The sequence below is a fragment of the Branchiostoma belcheri genome, unplaced genomic scaffold (assembly GCF_001625305.1).
Source record: "Branchiostoma belcheri isolate BF01 breed outbred unplaced genomic scaffold, Haploidv18h27 scaffold351, whole genome shotgun sequence".
Classification (NCBI taxonomy): domain Eukaryota; kingdom Metazoa; phylum Chordata; class Leptocardii; order Amphioxiformes; family Branchiostomatidae; genus Branchiostoma; species Branchiostoma belcheri.
In genome coordinates this window covers 3,424-24,106 of record NW_017803967.1, presented here as the reverse complement: position 1 = coordinate 24,106, position 20,683 = coordinate 3,424, and the positions used below count along the sequence as shown (strand labels likewise).

General features: G+C 38.7%; 1 protein-coding gene across 1 annotated transcript in view; it reads left to right on the top strand.

The window, feature by feature from the left end:
• The window catches only part of LOC109475904 (transcription factor RFX4-like), a 44,254-nt gene extending 27,826 nt beyond the window's left edge, over window positions 1-16,428 (top strand). The window contains exons 12-14 of the mRNA XM_019776726.1: window positions 7,792-7,969; window positions 10,766-10,910; window positions 14,820-16,428. Of these exons, the coding sequence (XP_019632285.1) occupies window positions 7,792-7,969; window positions 10,766-10,910; window positions 14,820-15,296 (800 nt within the window). The 3' untranslated portion in view covers window positions 15,297-16,428. The remainder of the gene's footprint in view (window positions 1-7,791; window positions 7,970-10,765; window positions 10,911-14,819) is intronic.
• The last annotated feature ends 4,255 nt before the right edge of the window (window positions 16,429-20,683 follow it).

Genomic DNA, 20,683 nt, shown 5'->3' with positions numbered 1-20,683 from the left:
CACCAATTGTTGTAAACCTGTACATGGAGAAGTTTGAAAACAAAGCCCTCAGCACTTTCAATGACACTCCCCCGGCCAACTGGTTTCGATATGTAGATGACACTTGGTGCAGATTGAAAAAGAGGGTAGCTGCTGATTTCTTTGACCACATCAACCAGATAGATGACAACATCAAGTTCACACAGGAGCCAAGTCATGACAACATGCTCCCTTTCCTAGACACCAAAACTATCGTAGAGGAAGATGGTAACCTTCGTTTCAAAGTGTACAGGAAACCAACCCACACTGATCAGTACCTGGCCTTTGATTCCCACCACCCTTTGGAACACAAACTAGCAGTGATCAAAACTCTCTTCCATCGTGCAGACAACATTGTCACCTCAGACCAAGCCAAAACGGACGAACATAGACACCTCCGAGGTGCCCTGGCTAAATGTGGCTACCAAAACTGGACTTTCAACAAAGCGCTCAAACCTTCAGATCAGTCTAAGAAAACCCAGAAGTGCAAACCATTGACCAACAAAAACAAGGCCAACATCACTATTCCATATGTCCAAGGAGTATCTGAGAAACTCCGACGGATCTTCCAAAACTTCAACATAGCCACTAACTTCAAACCTCACTCAACCCTCAGACAAAGACTGGTACACCCTAAGGACCGACCTCACAAAGGTACCAAGGCGAATGTTATTTACAGACTCAAATGTGAGGAGCCCAATTGTAACAACACCTACATCGGAGAGACAAGTCGACCGCTCAAAGTAAGATACAAAGAACATTGCCGACCTAGTGCCAATGGCTACTCCTCAGCTATTTTCCACCACCTACAACACAACCAGAGTCACTCTTTCAAACTCGAGTCCACGGATATCTTAGACCGCGAAACACGCTGGTGGGAACGGGGTGTTAGAGAGGCAATATATGAAAGAATGTACAACCCCACCCTCAACAGGGAAGGGGGGCTACGGGTCGATCTTTCCGGCACTTGGGATTTGGCACTCCCAGCCCCGAGGACAGATAACGCTTAAGCTCCTGTTCTGTATAACAGGAGCTTTCAGACTCATTTGCATCATTTTGTCTTGACTTGTCTGACGTTTTTTCCTTTTCGACTTCCAAAAAATTTGTCTTCACTTTATTTGCATATCAATCAACTGGTTGTACTTATAAACCTGCTTTCCCCTCTGGTCTCTCAGTCACTGACGAAAGCTAGTGGATACTAGCTGAAACGTCTGACATTTTCAAAATCATATCCAGTTGCTTGAGTAACTGTTTTTTGGCGTATCGTATTACCTGGATGTCTAACCTTCATAGACGATGCCTAGACCTGTTTTTATTTTTTTTTTTTTTCGCCCTGTCGCTTCATATTTTTTCTGAAAAAATCCGAGAACCAACAAATTAAATTGGTGTGGCCTTATATAAGGTTAACCGGTTCAACAGATACAGATCTGATATAACGTGTAACTCTCATAATACTGGCAGTATTATGAGAGTTACACGTTATATCAGATCTGTATCTGTATCGGTATAGCTGGTATAACCACCCTTCAGCGTAACACACCAGCTTCGCAGGCACACGGCGCGGCGGCAGCTAGCTATATCACACCGAACAACTTATTACACTTAATCTTTGCACATTTGATTGCAGGAGTTGTTTAAAGCTTTCTAGAGATGATGCCCCAACTTGCTTGGTGGCAACGAATTCCAGTCTACGATAGTTCTGGGGAAATACAAGTTTTTGGATACCTCAACCAAGCCTGCGGCTTGATTGATTGATTCTTGCCTTGGTTGATAACTCTGATATTTGAAGGCATGACTGTTTCTTGCTCTTTTCTTGTTCTATGTCTAACTATGAGTCAGGTTCTATTTTCTAATAGATGAAGTTCATCAGTACCAAAAAGACATATAACTGTTATAATCAACAGCCTGTATGTACAATGAATTTCACTGGGCCTTTTCTGTTTTCCACATTATCCAGGAGGTTATGGCCCTTACTTCAACAATACCAACAACATGTGGCCATATTACTCACAATGGCACTACGGATACCAACCATGGCAACCACTTTGGGCCAATACTAACTATGAGGGTAATATCCTGATTTCCATAATATTATCATATAATAACACCCTTGGCTAATATATTACACATTCCTCATCCAGATACTATTTAATACTCTCTTTAATTAATTTCACCTTGTTCAGTCTGTTGCTTTTGATTAATGAATTACTGACATTGTGATTCTTATTAGCACCTATCTCCTTGATTGACTAAAAATTCCCAACATACATGACATGCAATGAAAGTGCATGTACTTTACCCCATTCATACCGGATTTCAAATAAATTCATTAGCAGTGATAACCCGGCTATAACGGCAGTTATAAAGCAAATTATCAACCAATTCATCATGCCCGAAATCATATCCTGCTATTCAGTCTTGATTTCAGTTGCAAGATTGGATCAGGTTGCCTAAAACTAATGTGTCCAACCCCTTGTAAAAAAGGCATTTCACCCTGTTCCTCCCACTCCTCTGAACATCACAGGCCATTGCTCTTCTTGTATGCCTTTGTCATGTTGTTCTTATATCTTACTCTGACATTTCTCTGTTGCTCTTGTCCTCGGTACAGCTTTTGTCCCCAGCTTTCTCAGCCTCTAGTCTTTTCCAAATAAGACTAGAGGTTGGTTAGACTGCAAAGCTTATAATAATACCATACAATCTCAAATATATACCATGACTGTATTTGCTTGCTCTATGTAGCATGATCTTCCACTCTGCTTGTTTATATGTACAAAGGCCAAAATATTTGTGCGATGTGCAGTTAAGTCCTGGTTAGTGCTGTGTACCTAAACCCATGTTCACTGGTCCAGGTCCGGATTCAAGTCCAGAGGTTTAGGTTCAGGTCCTGACTTGTAAGTCACCATAAGGCCACACCAATTAAAAAATCTTGGTTAACAGATTTTTCTAGAAATATAATGGAGCGGGCGGGCGAAAAAAATAAAAACAGGCCTAGGCATCCTATTATGGCCCAAAATGGTATCATAGGAGCCATGAAGTCAACACACCAGGCTAGTTCAAAATTTAAACAATGAATTTTGAACTTTTAATGAAACTACTGCATTGAAAGATGGAATGACTGTAACAAGTAACAGTTAGTAAGAAAAGGACTGTTTTCAACTGTTTAGGGCAAAATATGGGCATTTTGCAGTTGATTCTGAATTTTTATTTATTTATTTTTTTGCAAATCAGAAAAAAAATGAAGCAGCAAATCCGTTAACCAAGAAATTAAATTGGTGTGGGGCATATATAAAATACAGAAGGGACTTCTCAGTTAACATTTCCCAATGGAAAATGGGGCATCTTTACTGCCAAATTTTCTGTATCTGTATAGCCGGTATAACCACCCTTTGGCATAACACACCATCTTTGCAGGCATGCTACGTCGTGGCAGCTGGCTACATTACACCAAAGAACTTGTTACACCTAAGGCCACACCAATTTAATTTCTTGGTTAACGGATTTTTCTAGAAATATAATGGAGCGGGCGGGCGAAAAATAAAAATAAAAACAGGCCTAGGCATCCTATTATGGCCCAAAATGGTACGATAGGAGCCTTCAGAAGTCAACACATCAGGCTGGTTCAAAATTTAAACTATGAATTTTGAACTTTTAATTATACCACTGCATTGAAAGATGGAATAACTGTAACAACTAGGAAGAAAAGGACTGTTTTCAACTGTTCAGGGCAAAATATGAGCATTTTGCAGTTGATTCTCAATTTTTATTTTTATTTGCAAATCAGAAAAAAATGAAGCGGGCGAATCCGTTAACCAAGAAATTAAATTGGTGTGGCCTAACCCTTGAACATCTAACTCTAATGTTTAAAGCTATCTAATGATAATGCCCCTACTGTTCTTGACAACGAGTTCCACTCTGCAGTAGGTACATGTACAACCACTCTTTGGCTTAACACACCAGCTTTGCAGACATGCTGTGTTGCGGCGGCTGGCTACATTACACCAAATAACTTGTTACACCTACATTTGTAACCCTTGAACATCTAACTGTAATGTTTAAAGCTATCTTATGATAATGCCCCTACTGTACTTGACAGCAAGTTCCACTCTATCTGCCAGTTGTCATGTACATTGTGTTTCTGATTGTGCTAGACTAAGTGGCATATTTGTTGCCGTTTATCTTATCTAACATAGGTTTGCACCTTGTCAATTTTTACACAGACAAGAAGACAAAGGAAACAATTGAATTAAAAAATCATTTTCACGGGTCCATATCAATAACATGTAACTTTCCTTTGTACAATATACAAACTTGGTGGGATTCTTGTTAAGAATGAGTCAATCCTTGGTTTATAACTCTGGTACTTGAAGACATGGCTATTCCTTCTGGAAAATAGTTTCATCAGGTTGGTAAAGTACAATGTATAGGATATAGGGTTTGCTTTTACACAACCAAAAGGAAATGTTTACCAAGGAGGTGTAAAAGAAGACCCTATATATCCTATGGCTATTTCTTGCTCTTTTCTGGGCTGGTATTAGGTACAGTCAAACCTGCCAAGGTGACCACCTCTTCAAGCAGGCCACCAGCCCATGGTGACCGCTTTTTCTCGGTTCCCAAAAATTTTCCCCATTGACACAAGTATTAGAAAACCTGTCCAAGGTGACCACCTGGCCAACACGACCGCGACTGCCATGAGCTGGGTCCACTCAAGGCCCGATACCTGCCCAATTGGTGACCACATCATTTTCGATTATGTTGATTATTGATGATAAGTAATGAGAAATCATGGAGAAACCAGCCAATTTGCCTTGACTGCTGCTTGATGTTTTTGTATGACGTAAATTGTTCCATGTGTCACCCTCCCCACATGCATTCACCACAGAACTGAAGACGGATGCTTTCAGCATTTGACATTAAAACATCTCGACTTAGAAACCATTTATATCTCAGTCATGTTATGAGGTGACTCTCTTCAAGGAGACCACCTGTCCAAGGTGACCACTTTTCTTTGGTCCCCTGGGTGGCCAGCTTGATCAGGTTTGACTGTACTAATAGTAAGTTAGTAGTTGGTACATCCACTAGTTTATTAGTCATTTTGTAACGTTACATCATGCATAGTCTGGACATTTTTTGTTACGAGCACTGCACTACAAGGGTTTAGAAGCAAGATATGTTGTTTGCAGGGCACCTCTGGGCAAAACTGCAGCCACATAATTTACAAAGGCTGACACTTGATGATGCCCAATGGCATGAATGTTTTATTCATTTTGCATCACAGATTTTTGACTGTTGAAGATTTCAGGTGCTTTAGAACAAACAGGGGAATGTGACATGATTTTTTGTAAGTTTACACTAGTTCCAGATGTTAAGTTTTTACCTGAACCCGAACATTTTTACAAGTCCAGAACTAGTTCCAGCAAACTGGTACACAGAACTAGTCCTGTTGCATCCAAATTTTGGGGTTGGAAGAATCAGTGCTCCTCAGTCAAAAAAGTTAGCCTGGATAGTATTACCTGCAACCTGCTGCCAGATTCTGAAACATGTCAGAATTCACAGTAAGCATGCATGGCAGTCGATTCAGTACCAGGTGGCACAACAGCTTCCAAAAATGTTCCTTTGAGAAGCAAACAAATACATGACTTGTACACATGTAGTTCCATGGCCTCATACCTTTGCCAGATAACATTCACTACTGATGAATTGTAATTGTTCTTCAGTGATTATGCAAATAAGATACTCAATTCAATTCAATTTATCATATCAGCTGATCATACTCTCCACTCAATGACAGTCATATGTTTACAAAGAAAGGAGCAAGTTATGGTAGCATTTCTTAGTTATGCATATGAGGTCTTTATTTGAAGTTATGTTTAATTAAAGACACATTCACTTAACTTCAATATGCAGTAAGTATAAAATTCCAGGCAGATACATGTACCATTATGACATTATAGCATTATCTCATTAATATGCAAATTATTAAGTAAGTACCGTTAGTCATTTGCATAAACAGTATCTACCATGTTCCTCTACTTCTTAATTACAATGTCACAAGTTTGACTTGCCCTATTTTGGAACACAGCAGATTTATTTTGCTCTTTATTTATGCAAATTAGACTCTGATTTGAATATTTGTTGTACAGAGTAACACCAGAGTTTTAATGTAGTAATATCAGGCATGGGCAAAAAAGTAATTACGAGTACCTCATGCTTACATTTTGGATGGACACTAGATTGCCAGTTGGCTCATTTATAGCTAAAAAGGTCATCAATGAGTTGGCGAGTCCAGCTGGTAGCAACGGATTAATATGTTGATCTAATCTAGCCACCTTCGAATTTTTTAATCAATCCAGGTTCATCATCAGATTTGGGGAGGGGAGCTCCGTAGGCGCGGCACTAGCGCCAAATGCACTCACAATCTAGGGGGGTCCTGGGGCATGTTTCCCCAGGAAGTTTTGGATTTTTAAGCCAGTGTTGAAGGTGGTTGTTGGTGGTGTTTTCATATTTTTACCCAAAATTTTTGTTAATTTTGTCTGTCAAGGTTGACGGATTGGTTTTACATAATTTCCTTCACACGCCATCAATTGACAGGAAAACTGGTGCTGGCTAGAGCCCTACTTACAATGTACGACATTTGATTTTACAACAGATACCTGGCTGGTGGATCCAAAGGCTTGCAATGAGTAGGACTATGCAATGGGTAGGACTTGGAGCTGTCCACAGATGTTATTTAGTATCTGATGTCACACTGAGAAAAACTCCAGATCTGCATGCACTATGTCAGTATTCAGAAAAAACTTTCATTAATTTTTTAGTTTTAATGAGTAGGTTTTTTATGCAGAATGAATCCTTCTGATTTCTTACTTGGTACAGCTTAGCTGATTGTCTCCACAACATCATCAGTCGACGTCCGCCCATCCTCTTTTCATTGAAACCCCCTCTGGGCAGTGACGTTGGCCTGTCGTCACTCATTGTGGTTCCTCCAGTTGTTGTCCCTACTCCTAAGCCATACCCAGTGTAATGCTGCTTCTGCTGCTTCTCCAAGATTCTTAACAGCTTCTTTCCTACTCTTGCCTCTCATCCCTATAGGGCCCCCAGTGTTCTCCATACTGACTGACTGACAAATCCTCTGCACCCTACTTCTATTGGGTAGCACTTGAGGCCTTCCATCTCATGTCTGCACAGCTCTGATGAAGATCTCTATACTTCTCTGCTTTCCCAGCAGTGGGCTTCTTCCAACCTAACCTCCCACAGCACTGTGAGCATCACCACTACGTCTGGTCTTTATAGTTTGTTTTCAAGATGTCTTCGGGGGACTTCAGTTTCCTCTCTGGGTCAACCCGCATTGCCCAGTTGTTTGCAGGACCCCGCTTTCATCTTCTCCAGCTCTCTTCCCTTCCCTCACATTGCAGCACTTAAGCACTGATATACATGTGAGTGAAAAAAATATCCATACCAAGGAATGTCTGTGGGTTACAGATATTTCTTTAGATTTGATTTTAGTATTGATTAGAAAATAAATACTAAGTGAGCCTGGTGTAAGAATTGATATGATATATTAACTGTATAATGACTACATTTTGGAAATGGTTCTAAATAAATCTTTATTTGCAAAAAATCATGCCCAAAGGCTAATTGCTTTCACAGTCAAAGACACTATTCGGTAACACAATAATAGGAGACAGACAACTACTTGTCTGGAAAAACATATTTCTACTACTACACTAGATATTATTAGAATTAAATAAAATCTCAATCATTGCTCTATCTGCACAGGAAGTCATAACTCCACCCTGAGGACCAGTCCCTACCATTCTCCCACTGGCATGGTACCAGCCAACTCTGCACTGCACACTCGGCATGCTGTGATGAATGCAGGGAGTGTTCAGCTAGCTGGGGTTAACTCCAACCCAATGGCCTCTCTTTATACCACACAAGAGGATACCAGTTCTCGGTAGATACTTTGAGTTTGATTTCAAACTAGACTAGAAAGGCCGACATTTGCTTTGGAGCAAATGTAGCATGGCTTCACCACGTTCATGACATGGCAGGGAAAGAAGGAGAAATTATAATAGTTATATCAATATAAAGCATTGTTTTCCCTACCAAATATCACTAAGATCCATTCACAAATTTTCCTGTTATACTGCATAGTACATACAATTTGATAAATGCACAAAAACTCTGCCGCAGTAGAATTGGGAATTAAAAGCCAGGTGGACCATTTTATAACTTGAACTACATTTTCACCAGAAATTAAAAAATCAATCCACAAAAACGTGAGTTATGATGTTGACCTTAAGCTTAATACAGAGAGACACGCCACAGCAGGTCCACCAGGTTCAACCCCAAAACATAGTTACCTTACTTGACGTAAGCGACCATTTTTTCTCTCCCTATATGTGAGGGAGTGAAATATTATTTTTCATTGAGGCCACACTAATTTGATTTGTTGGTTCTCAGATTTTTTCATAAAGAATACAAGAATTCCACGATCTCATACCTTCGCCAAATGATGTTAACCCTTGCGGTTGACGAATTATACAATTTCAACATTTGATTTTGTAAATAAGGGCCTCATTTGCATGGATTACTTTAGTTAATCCTATTCTTGTTTGTTTGTTTGTTTGTTTATTGGTTCGCATATATTTAGTAACAGTAAAATGAAAATGTTACTGACAATAAAATAAAATGCTGGGGAAAGATATGAAGCCATAGTGGCTTGTCTGGGATCTTCCCCGACAAAATTAATTAACAACTGAAATAATGCTAACAAATCAAATGATAATAATAAATAACAATAGGTAATTAATAAATTTGATCAATATGATCAAAATGATAATAGTAACAAAACAAATAGTAACATGAATAACAAAAGTGATTGATAAATAACGCTAATTAGAAATGATATGTTAAAAACTATAACTTTAACGTTAACAGAACTTTAACTGCAATACAGACATTGGCAGAATTGAAGCAATAACTCAAGAAAATAAATGAATTTTAAAGAGAAACGGAAATTCAAACTTATACAGATGAAATCAAAGTAATAAGAAATCAAATGTCGGTGGAAAAGAAAAGTAGGTGATTTTTAAGATTTCGTTTAAAGTTAATTATTGATGTTAAACATTTTAGGTGGAGCGGGAGATTATTCCAAGTAGTTATACATTTATATTTTACACTCATTTGGGCTACGGACGTTCTAACTAGGGGGATATGGAAATGGGCACTTTGTCGAGTTTGGTAAGTATGAAAATGGGAATTAAGATTTAGAAGACCATTAAATGTGTCTGGAAGAGAACAAGTAAGGAATTTAAACGTAAATAGCATCAGATGAAGTTTGTTTATGTCAAAAATATTCAAAATATTAAGTTTTGTAAACAAAGGTGCAGAATGTGCGTGGAAACTGGCGCCGGTGGCTGAACGAACAAATCTTTTTTGGAGTAATACTAGGGGCTGTAGTGTGGTTTTGTAGGCGCATCCCCAGACTATATTCTCCACCCAATGACAGCCTTCTCTTAACAAAAAGGCTATTATAGCACTTCCTCATAAATTATGCAAATGAGTTCATGATTTGAATAAATTATGTTTATTGATGTTCACCTTCACTTAACTTCCAAATGTGGCAAGTATGAAATTCCCAGCAGTTACAAGTATTAAATCATAAGAATTTGTCATTAATTATGCAAATTAGGTCCTCATTTACATAATATATATATCCTCACTGACAGATGTTTTTCTCATTCTCAAGTAGATGTCACAAGTGTTTCATAGTTCTATTATAGAACAAAGCAGATGTATAGAATTTCCTCATTAATTATGCAAATTAGCTCCTGATTTGCATAGTTGTCATCTGATTATGTCAAACATCACTTCAACTACCTACATACCAAAAATCACGACAATTCGTCAACCGGTACTTGAGTTATCCTTGTTCGAAAATTTTTTCAACAAATGCTCCTGCAGTTCCAGAACAAGCCACTAGGAAACCCAAACTCATGTCACTTCTTCCCTATCCCAAGAGCTATCTGCCATCCAAAATTCGTGACCCTAGCATGTCCAGATCACGAAATATCAAAACCGGAAGTTCTGCTGCAGTACCTAGGAAAGCCGCCAGGGGCCCCAAAATCTTATCATTTCTAGGTCTCATAAAGACCTACCCACCTACCAAGTTTCATTCCAATCCATTTACTGCTTCTCGGGTTATCTTGCTAAACCACACACACACACACACACACACACACACACACACACACACACACACACACACACACACAAACACACACACAGACAAATGCTACTGAAAACATAACCTTCTTGGCGAAGGTAATGAAGCAACAGGGCAAAAAAATAAAAACAGGTGTAGGCATCCTAAGTATTATAGCCCCAAATGGTACGATTAGAGCCATGAAGTCAACACAAAAGGCTGGGTTAATATTTAAACAATGAATGTTGAACTTTCTAAAGTCAAACCACTGTATTGAGCTGGAAAAACTGTAACAACTAGGAAGAAAAGGACTTTCCTCAACTGTTGAGGGCAAAATACGAGCATTTTTTACTTGATTCAGAACCAGAATCTTTGCAAATCAGAAAAATCAGAAAAAACATGAAGAGGCGAATCTGAGAACCAACAAATTGATGTGGCCTGAGGGAAATATAGCAGAAAGGAATTAGAATATATTTCCTTTCCATATAGTGAAATATGATTATTTTCAAGATGATATTGATTAAAAAGGCTTTTTATTTTTAGGTCAGCAACATCACAAGCAACATTCCATTACAACAGTTTCAGTGCTGTTGGCCAACCAGGCTATTCTGCTGCATCACATGAACCAAGCTCTGGTGTCCAGAATTCAGCTCTCCGTTTCAGTGGAGGCTACCCATCTTCCTCACAAGTAAGTTGTATTGATAAGATTAAGGTTTTCATTGATGATGCACATATTAAGATTGATTGATAGCCATGCAAACCATTGTCTCCCATGTTGACATCTTTGGTGTCCCCATTCAAGGTGTGTGTGCGTGAGTGAGTGAGTGAGTGAGTGTGTGTGTGTGTGTGTGTGTGTGTGTGTGTGTGTGTGTGTTTGCGTGCGTGCGTGTGTGTGTGACAAGAGAGAGAGACAAGTTAGGCAATGCTTTGCCTGGTTCATGGCTAATAATGTCCACTTTTCCATATAATACAAGATTCCCATTAGTTATATTATCATAATGGTATTGTAGCATTTCCTCATCAATTAAGTCTATGAGGTCCATAATCAAATTTGTCCTTTATCCACATACCAAAGTTATGCTTCCTACAAAGAAACACCAACAAAACAATTTACAACATATTACTAACTCTTGGCAGAGGCAATAAGCCCAAACTAATTATAGCTGCATCCTGCCATATAGCAGATCACAAAATTTAGCCTTAGATGTTTGAAACTCTTATGCAACACAGGAGTAACGCATTTTCTCATTGATTATGCAGATGAAGTTCTAATTCTAGCGCTATTCATTTGCATGTAATTCAATTCAACCAAATGATTAGGACTAGAATAGGAACTTTATCTGCATAAATCAATGAGAAAATTTGTTATCCCAATGTTCCATGATACGAATTTCAAACATCTAGGGAGCAGAACATTAATTTCACAAATTTGAGATTTCACTGGGTTCAATTCTCTCTCTAAACAAGAATTCCAAGATTTCATACCTCCATGAAATATATGAGTCCTTGTAAATGTTTTTTATTTGTCTCATTGACAATGGAAATAAAGTCATAATTAGCATAATCTTGTTTAATTTATGGTTTTCTAAATTCAAATCACAATATTTTTTGTGTAAAATTCCTTTTTCATACTTCATTTCAACATGTCCTCATTGATTATGCAAATGACCCCTTACATTAACATAATATATGCATAGTTGTATGAAAGTTCATCTTAGTTGGTAAATTTCATTGTGAAAAACTTAAACTTTTCTCCAACTCAAAATTTGACTCACCAGAAATTTTCGATTGAATCACTCAGTCCTCCTCAGCTATCTGACCCAAATGCTGTGGACACGTGATTTTTCCCACGTGTGACGTCAGCAAAGGGTCAAAGGTTGTCTGAAGTCGATATCGCCCCCTGTCCCGGTTGAGCGATGGTTGAAGTGCCCTGATGTATATGGCCTCTTTTATGCCTCTCTATATGTTAGGCAACCAGTGACCAGAAAATCCTGGTAGTTGACATATAGTCACTGAGACCGAGGTGGCGTGTTGTAGCTTGCCTGAGAGGGAGGGCAACGCACTTAGGGCTGAAGTCGCGTCCGTTCTCAACCGGAAAAGACACATCCAGTCTAACATCACTAAGGAAGAAAGGGAAGCCCTCAAATCGCTAAGCCAAGACAAAGATATTACCATCTTACCGGCGGATAAAGGTCGCTTGACCGTGGTTTTAGGACTACAAGGATAAGTGTGCAACCTTTCTCAAGGACACCAACACCTACCGGAAACTCGGCAAACGGGATCCCACATCCAAATACAAGAAAGAACTTGTCGCCGTGCTCCAGAAAATCGAAGAAGACAGGGGAATTAATAGAATGAAATACAGGCAACTCTATCCCACGGCCGAGACGACACCGAAATTCTACGGCCTGCCGAAAGTTCACAAAGCCGGAATACCTTTACGCCCATAAGTTGCATTGATTCTATTACATATCCGTGCGCAAAATTCTTGGCCAGCATTTTGTCTCCACTTGTCGGCAGAACGAAACATCACATTGTAAATTCTCAACAGTTTGCAGATTTGGTTAAAAATGAGAGGGTGGAAGAAGATGAGGAACTAAGATCGTTTGACGTAACTGCATTGTTTACATCGGTGCCAGTGGATAAGGCCCTCAGTGTTATTTCCCAGAGACTACAAGAAGACCCAACCCCTCCCCAAAGAACAACTTTGAAGCCCGAACATATAGTAGACCTGTTGCAAGTTTGTCTAAAGTGTACATATACATAGTATGATGGGGTATTTTACCAACAAGTGCACGGAGCCGCTTTGGGCTCACCTGTTTCCCCCATAGTGTGCAATCTTTATCTGGAATATTTAGAACAGTTGGCTATAAAAACCGCCCCACATCCCCCTATTTGGTGGTACCGATATGTGGATGACACTCATACAAAGTTAAAGAAAATCTATGCACAGGAATTCACAGACCATTTAAACAGTTTGGACCCGGATATAAAGTTTACATTTGAACAAGAAGAAGATGGTGCACTGCCCTTTCTAGACACTCAACAATCAACCAGGATAGGTCCCTGCGGGTAAAGTTCTTCTATACCGTAAGGCGACACACACGGACCAATATCTGAATTTTTTCTCAAACCACCCTTTGGACCACAAGTTGGGTGTGATCAAGACCCTTTTACATAGAGCTAATACCACCATCAGTGATCCTGCAGATAGAAGTAGCGAGATCGAGCACGTTACAGAAGCCCTAAAGAAGTGTGGCTACCCTCAGTGGCTTATTAGGAAAGCCTCCGAGCCCAGACAGCCCCGGTCTAAACCCCAAGATAGTCAGGGAACGGGAGGGAAAAACAGAAAAACACTTGTAGTCCTCCCATACGTAAAGGATGTTTCTGAGCCCCTACGTAGAATCTTTGCTGCACACGGAGTGAGTACCTGTTTCAGACCTCATCGTACGTTAAGACAACTCCTTGTGGCACCTAAGGACAAAACTCCCAAGGAAGACAAATGTGGGGTTATCTACCACATAAGTTGCCAGGGAAACACTAACAGAGGCCCCTGTCGGGAAACTTATATCGGGGAAACTGAGCGCTCACTAAAAACCAGGTTTCTAGAGCATAGACGACCCAGTTCTGTTGCATCTGAGGTGTCACAGCACATCCACATAGAATCACCGGGACACACAGTGGATCTGGAGGGGGTCAGAATCTTGGATACCGAACAGGATTACTTCAAGAGAGGCATAAAAGAGTCCATATACATCAGGGCACTTCAACCATCGCTCAACCGGGACGGGGGGCGATATCGACTTCAGACAACCTTTGACCCTTTGCTGACGTCACACGTGGGAAAAATCATGTGTCCACAGCATTTGGGTCAGATAGCTAAGGAAGACTGAGTGATTCAGTCGAAAATTTCTGGTGAGTCAAATTTTGAGTTGGAGAAAAGTTTAAGTTTTTCATTATGCATAGTTGTGTTAACCTTTAAGAAACATACACATGTCACAAGGTATAAAATTCCCATCATTCACCAATAAGGCGTTGCAGAATTTTTACATAAATTATGCAAATTAGGTCTGATCATTTGCATAATTGGTATCTGTTGATGTTCTACCTGCCACAGATTAAATAGATTACATCTATAATATATAAGTACTATTAAATAAAATGCTGCAAGTATAGAATATCCTCATTAATTATGCAAATTAAGTCCTCATTTGCATAATTTGCATTTGATTATGTACAACTCTCTCTTAGCTGCCTGGAATTTCATACTAATGGTATTTGAAAGTTCAGTGAAGGTGAACATCATTAAACATAATGCATTCAAATTAGGACCTCATTTGCATAATTTGTGAGGAAATGCTAGAATGGCATTGTTTATATAAGACTGTCTTATGGTTGAGAATATGATAAACTAATATAATTCATGAAAATGAGGATCTTATCAGGGGGAATAATCTATAATTTGTCAGCCATAAAGATTAAGATCATTTGGCGAAGGTATGAGATCGGGGAACTCTAGTTAAGTATTGAATTTAAGTACTTTTAATATAATTAAAATTCAGTCATCATGTCTGCCATTTTTGCTGTCTGCCTCCAGTACCACAATGCAAGATTGGGATCATCTGATAATGAGATGGCGCCTTCCAGTAGTATTGCCTCCCTTGGAGCTGCCTCAAGGTGGCCAGATGCTACCAACTCCAGCTATACTGTAAACTCTGACCTCCAGAACCAGTACACCTGTGTAGAAACAGCAGCTGTGTATGGGTCTGCCATGAATCTTTCCCGACGTGGCATGGAGTACAATCAACCTGGCTATCAGTACACTGGCACTGAGTCAAGACTTGGCCATCCTGCAAATGGCTATGTGCCCCACTACCCTTCAGCATATGGTGCGGACGCCTATTATCATGGCAACAAAAGAGTAGAGGATATTGGGACAAAGAGAAGAGCTGAAGAGGAAAACATTTTGGGAGAGGGATCAGGTGACCACAGTACAGTGATAAGAAGCCCTCAAAAGCGATCATCATATTCTCAGCACCTAGGGTACTATTCACATATGCAGACTGCAAGTTGAGCAGATACTTTGAGATAGTGTAAAAAACTTATACTACACTGTATACATGAATAATACTATGTTCCAACATCATGATGAAATCTAACATGTCTACATGTCCATACATATATACATTGTATAGTCTTATTCAAGCTTGAATGACAAATCACTTGGACATGCGTTGTGCATAGACTATGACAAAAGCATTATGTTCAATCTACACAATCTCAAACAAATTGGCCACAAGTAGGAGACAGTGCATTTGACACTATTGAGTGAAAACTATTTGGATTTTTCAAGTCTAATTTTTGCAATATAACATTAACATTACACAAAGATTAACTGATTCAAGATCAAGAGGTCACAAAATGAGGGTGATAAAAACATTGAAAGGGAATTATAAGAGAGCAATCTTCTTCACTAATTGGAAGGTCATGTGGTGGAATGGTCTGCCCAAGCGAGATCGAGGAAGTGGTATCAGCATCCACTGTAAATCCATTAAAAAACAGCCTGGATACTGGTATTACATGGAATGCCACCCAGTATTTTGTATAACACTCGATTTGGCTGTTATCAGCAGTTCTGCTGCATGGTCATGAACCCACACTTAATGTAATGGAAACCAACTTTTATGTGATAAAGCAGAATTAGGTACTAAATGTAATGCCCTAAATTTGACACTTTTGCTAGCAATTGTATATTCTTGTCCATAACTACAATATTTTTTAGATTATTAGATCTATGGTTTTCTTTAGTAAATGTAAAATGATGCCTTCGATAATTTGGGGTATTAAGGACAATATTTAAAAGTGCTGACAATTTCATATTTCTGGTCTCCATCACAGACTTAATTATTTATTGTAACTTACAATTTATTGATACAATTTAAATTGTTATATGTTACGTGTAGCCTCAGCACCAGTGTGCAAGCATGTCTGAACCTTGAAGACAGGGAAGAACAGAGTGACAATAAACCGGATAGTGAGTGTTTGTGAGTACTTGACCCCAACTATTTCTGTGTACACCAAAATAAAGTAATAAGCCTCATTGCAAATGCCCACTTACATTGTATCCATTCAACAAGAAATCTTATGTCATATTCCAAAAAGCAATTACTCAAGCAACTGGATATGATTTTGAAAACGTCAAACCTTTCAGCTAGCATCCACTAGCTTTTGTCAGTGACTGAGAGACCAGAGGGGAAATGCAGGTTGATAAGCACAAACTATTGATTGATATGCAAATAAAGTGAAGACAAATTTTTGGAAGTCGAAAAAAGAACAAAAGTCAGTCTCGGGGCTGAGGGTGCCAAACATCAAGTGCCGGAGAGATCCACCTGTAGCCCCCCTTCCCTGTTGAGGGTGGGGTTGTACATTCTTTCATATATTGGTTGTGTTGGTTGGAACCTGGTTGGTTGTGTTGGTTGGACCCTGGTTGGTTGTGTTGGTTAGACCCTGGTTGTGTTGTAGGTGGTGGAAAATAGCTGAGGAGTAGCAATATAAGAGGCAATATTTGAAAGAATGTACAACCCCACCCTCAACAGGGAAGGGGGGCTACGGGTGGATCTCTCCGGCACTTGAATTTTGGCACCCTCAGCCCCGAGAACAGACAACATTAAGCTCCTGTTCTGTATAACAGGAGCTTTCTGACTAATTTTCATTATCTTGTCTTGACTTGTCTGACTTTTGCTCCTTTTTCGACTTCCAAAAATTTGTCTTCACTTTATTTGCATATCAATCAATAGTTTGTGCTTATAAACCTGCATTTCCCCTCTGGTCTCTCAGTCACCGACGAAAGCAAGTGGATGCTAGCTGAAACGTCTGACGTTTTCAAAATCATATCCCGTTGCTTGAGTAACTGCTTTTTGGCGTATCGTATACCTGGATGTCTAACCTTCATCGATGTTATGTCATATTATCGCCACTTCTACTATTTGGCATGACATGGCATGACACGTAATATGGGTCTGTGAGGGAAGACAGAACTATAAGAGAGGACTATAAAAGAGATTGAAACAATTGTACACAACATGATTGCTCAATGATGCTTGTGTAGAGATGCTGATCACTTATAACATAATTGTCATCCAGTGCCAGACCTTCCCATCTGGTGTTGATTTTCTTGAAAGCCATACAGTATAGCCATCACAAATGAGGTAATTATTATGGTAGTATTTATCCTTACCATGCCAAATCCCAACCTCTCTGTTCCTAAAATTGGTATAAACAAATGATTGTAACTTGTGATGAGACAATATTAACTTTACATAACAAATATTCCATACTGTTCAATCATATTCTCTTGTGCAGTACAGTAAATTGGTTGCTAAAACAAAGTGCGCAAACCTACCTCAATTACATGCCCATTGTATTTTTTTTATTACCATCATTGAAAATCCCGACCTGATGATGATGATTGTATCTGTATAGCCAGCATATGGCACTGGCTTCAAAGACACAGTTAGATTATACTGAACGACATCTGACCTTAACTTTGCACATCTAACTGCAATCATTGTTTAAAGATATCTAGTGATGATGTTCCACTATACAATGCAATAATGTTACAATTGTAGTTTTAGGAAAAAACACCTCAATCCTGGGTCAATAACTATGATACTTTGGATATTTCTTGTTCTTTCTGGTGTTAACACGTTAGATATTCAGTACTTTCATGGTCTTGTAAGACCGACGAATGCCTACCATTTATTCAGTAGTTGGTATGTCCACCAGTTTATTAGTTATTTGAAGGCATTTCTTGTTCTTTTTGGCATAAGATATTCACTTGTGTCTGGGTTTAGATATTCAGTAGTTGGTACGTTCACCAGTTTATTATTTTGTACATTTATTTATCATGCATAGTCTGGGCATTTTCCATCTTCGAGTTTACACCCACTGAAGATCTGTTTTGTTTTGTGACACTAGCACCCCTATTGTAATAAACTGGTATTCATACAGTCTGACAGCTTGGTTCTGTACCTTTTCCAGTTTATCCTATTACATGTATAGGCTTGACTTTCTTTGTATATTGGACTTTCTTTGTATTTTGACCCTATAATGTTGCAGCATATTCCAGGTTCTTAGAAGTGTTGTGTATATAAGTAATTTTTCTCTTGTTCAGTTTGCCTTGCGTTCAACTTGATTAATTAATACTCCCAATGTCTTTTTGTGAAAAGCACAATCGCAGATTCCATGGATGAGTCGCCAAACAAAGTGCCAAAATTTCCTTGCCAATGTCAAACACTATTGGCAGGGAAATTAGAGCTTTCACATAGTTAGCCCTGGCATTTCACTTACAAGAAAATTATGTGCAAATAAGGTATTATACATGTAAGATTGTAAAGAGTGACTGACTGAAAATTTCAGATCACATTAACAGCAATGTTAACAATAACATTAGAAGAAAAAGATGGGTGATAACACAGTCATAATTTATAATACAGGATAACCCACACCCCGTTCTTGAAAGTACTATGTACATGTAATATTATTCTTGATTTGTCCTACTTTAATGTTCAGCATATGTTTCTGCAATTTATAGCCTGAACTTCTGACTCAGATGAGAGTTTTGAATTGGACTTATCCATGCATGCATGCTGTAAATTATTACACAACACCTAGTAAGGACGGTGCATCAAAATAGCAAACGGGCACTGTTAAGGGTCTGTTTTGACCCTCCCCCCCCCATAGTACAGTAAAACTGTAAGAATTGTGGTTAGTTTTGGACATTTGCCGATACAATTTTTAATGTTGTACACCACTGTATATATTTCATTTGACTTCACTACACTGTAGTCAAATGTTTTTGTTAAGACCTTCACACAAGAGATGGAAAGAGCCAGAATGCCATCTCAATAAGAATTCTTTGTATAATCCTAACTGTGCAAACTGTATTCTGAAAATTTTGACTGTATTCTAAGTTCAGTGCAGTTCATCCTTCAGTTCTACGTATTCAGGCGAATTTTGGGTCTAACTTTGTAACATCTAACTCAGTTGTTGTGAGTCTTCGTAGTTTCTTGGTCACGCCGGCCCCCCAACATGACAGATATGGAGGGGGGAAGCCCAAAAATTCTAGAAAACTGGAATGCCGTCAAAATTCAATGTATATTCCAGGATTTTTTTATGTTCATTCTAGAAATTCTCACTGCATTTCAAATATTGGTACCTAGATTTTTGTGGCCGGCCCGAACGTTTTGGTCATGCTCAAAACTTTCAAGGTTAATTTGTTAAACGGCACCGGAATTTAAAGTGAGTTCTAACTGCAGCAGTATGACTGCATTTTAAATAATTTCAATAGCATTCCAGCAGCACTCAAAAAATTCTGGTTGCATTTGAGGGAGAACCAAATGGGCCTAAATCTTTTAAATACACTCCAAATTTTCAGAATAAATACACTTTGAATGGTCAGGCATACTGGGTATGCCAGTATTTATTCTGGTGATATTTTAGCTCATTTTACCTCTAGTGTGAAGGGGGCTTTCAATTTTATAATTTCATAAATCGAGAGTAATAAAAAAAAGAATAAAAAACTGTGTAATAACTGTTCTATTGTGTCGAGTATTGCATAATATTATAAGTTGTACTTGTGTACATGTATATTGCTGTCTTACTAAGTTGTAAAACACTGTTAATAAATGCCCAAAAGCTTGTGTTAAGCTTAAAATGGCATTTTGCAACCTAGGGTACCAACTCCTTTTATTATCATTTCAACATTTACTTAAATAACAAGACATTTTGGATATCAACACACTGAAGCTCATCTCCAGGGCCTGAATCTTCAGGTTGTCACTAGGATGTCCAGGCCTCAGATTCATAAGCAATGTCTTGATGTCATCAAGTAGATTTGATATATGAAACCGTATTAAATGAATCTGATACAATCGAGGTACCCCCAACACGTAGTTCTATGATAAAAAATTCAGAATCAGCAATCAGTTTAAGTACATAACTTGATAGTACTTATTGTATGACACAAAGCTTTGACATATATCAGTCATATACTGGAGCAATCACAGTAATACCAACTAGATGCTTACTGCTAAAAACACAAAAGTTATCACAAAATATAAAACAGTAACTGGTGAATCTTCATTTAGATGTAGTAAACAATTTGTTTCAGTGACCTCATTTCAATATCATTACAATATCTGTTTAGGAAAAATACATCTTATGAGTACGAGATAATAATACTACGGTACAGTACCATCAAAGTATTCTTATCTCATAACATCATGGTAGACAGATCTCCCCTGCCCATGTTACCTTATTACAATGCACATCACTCACAGAAACAGGTATCGACTTAGAACACAAAGGGCTCCCTCAAAATCGATTTACAGACTAAACAATAGGAAAAGCTACTGTAACTGTTGAATGGTTCTCACCAGGCTAAGGAAAGGATGCACTCCA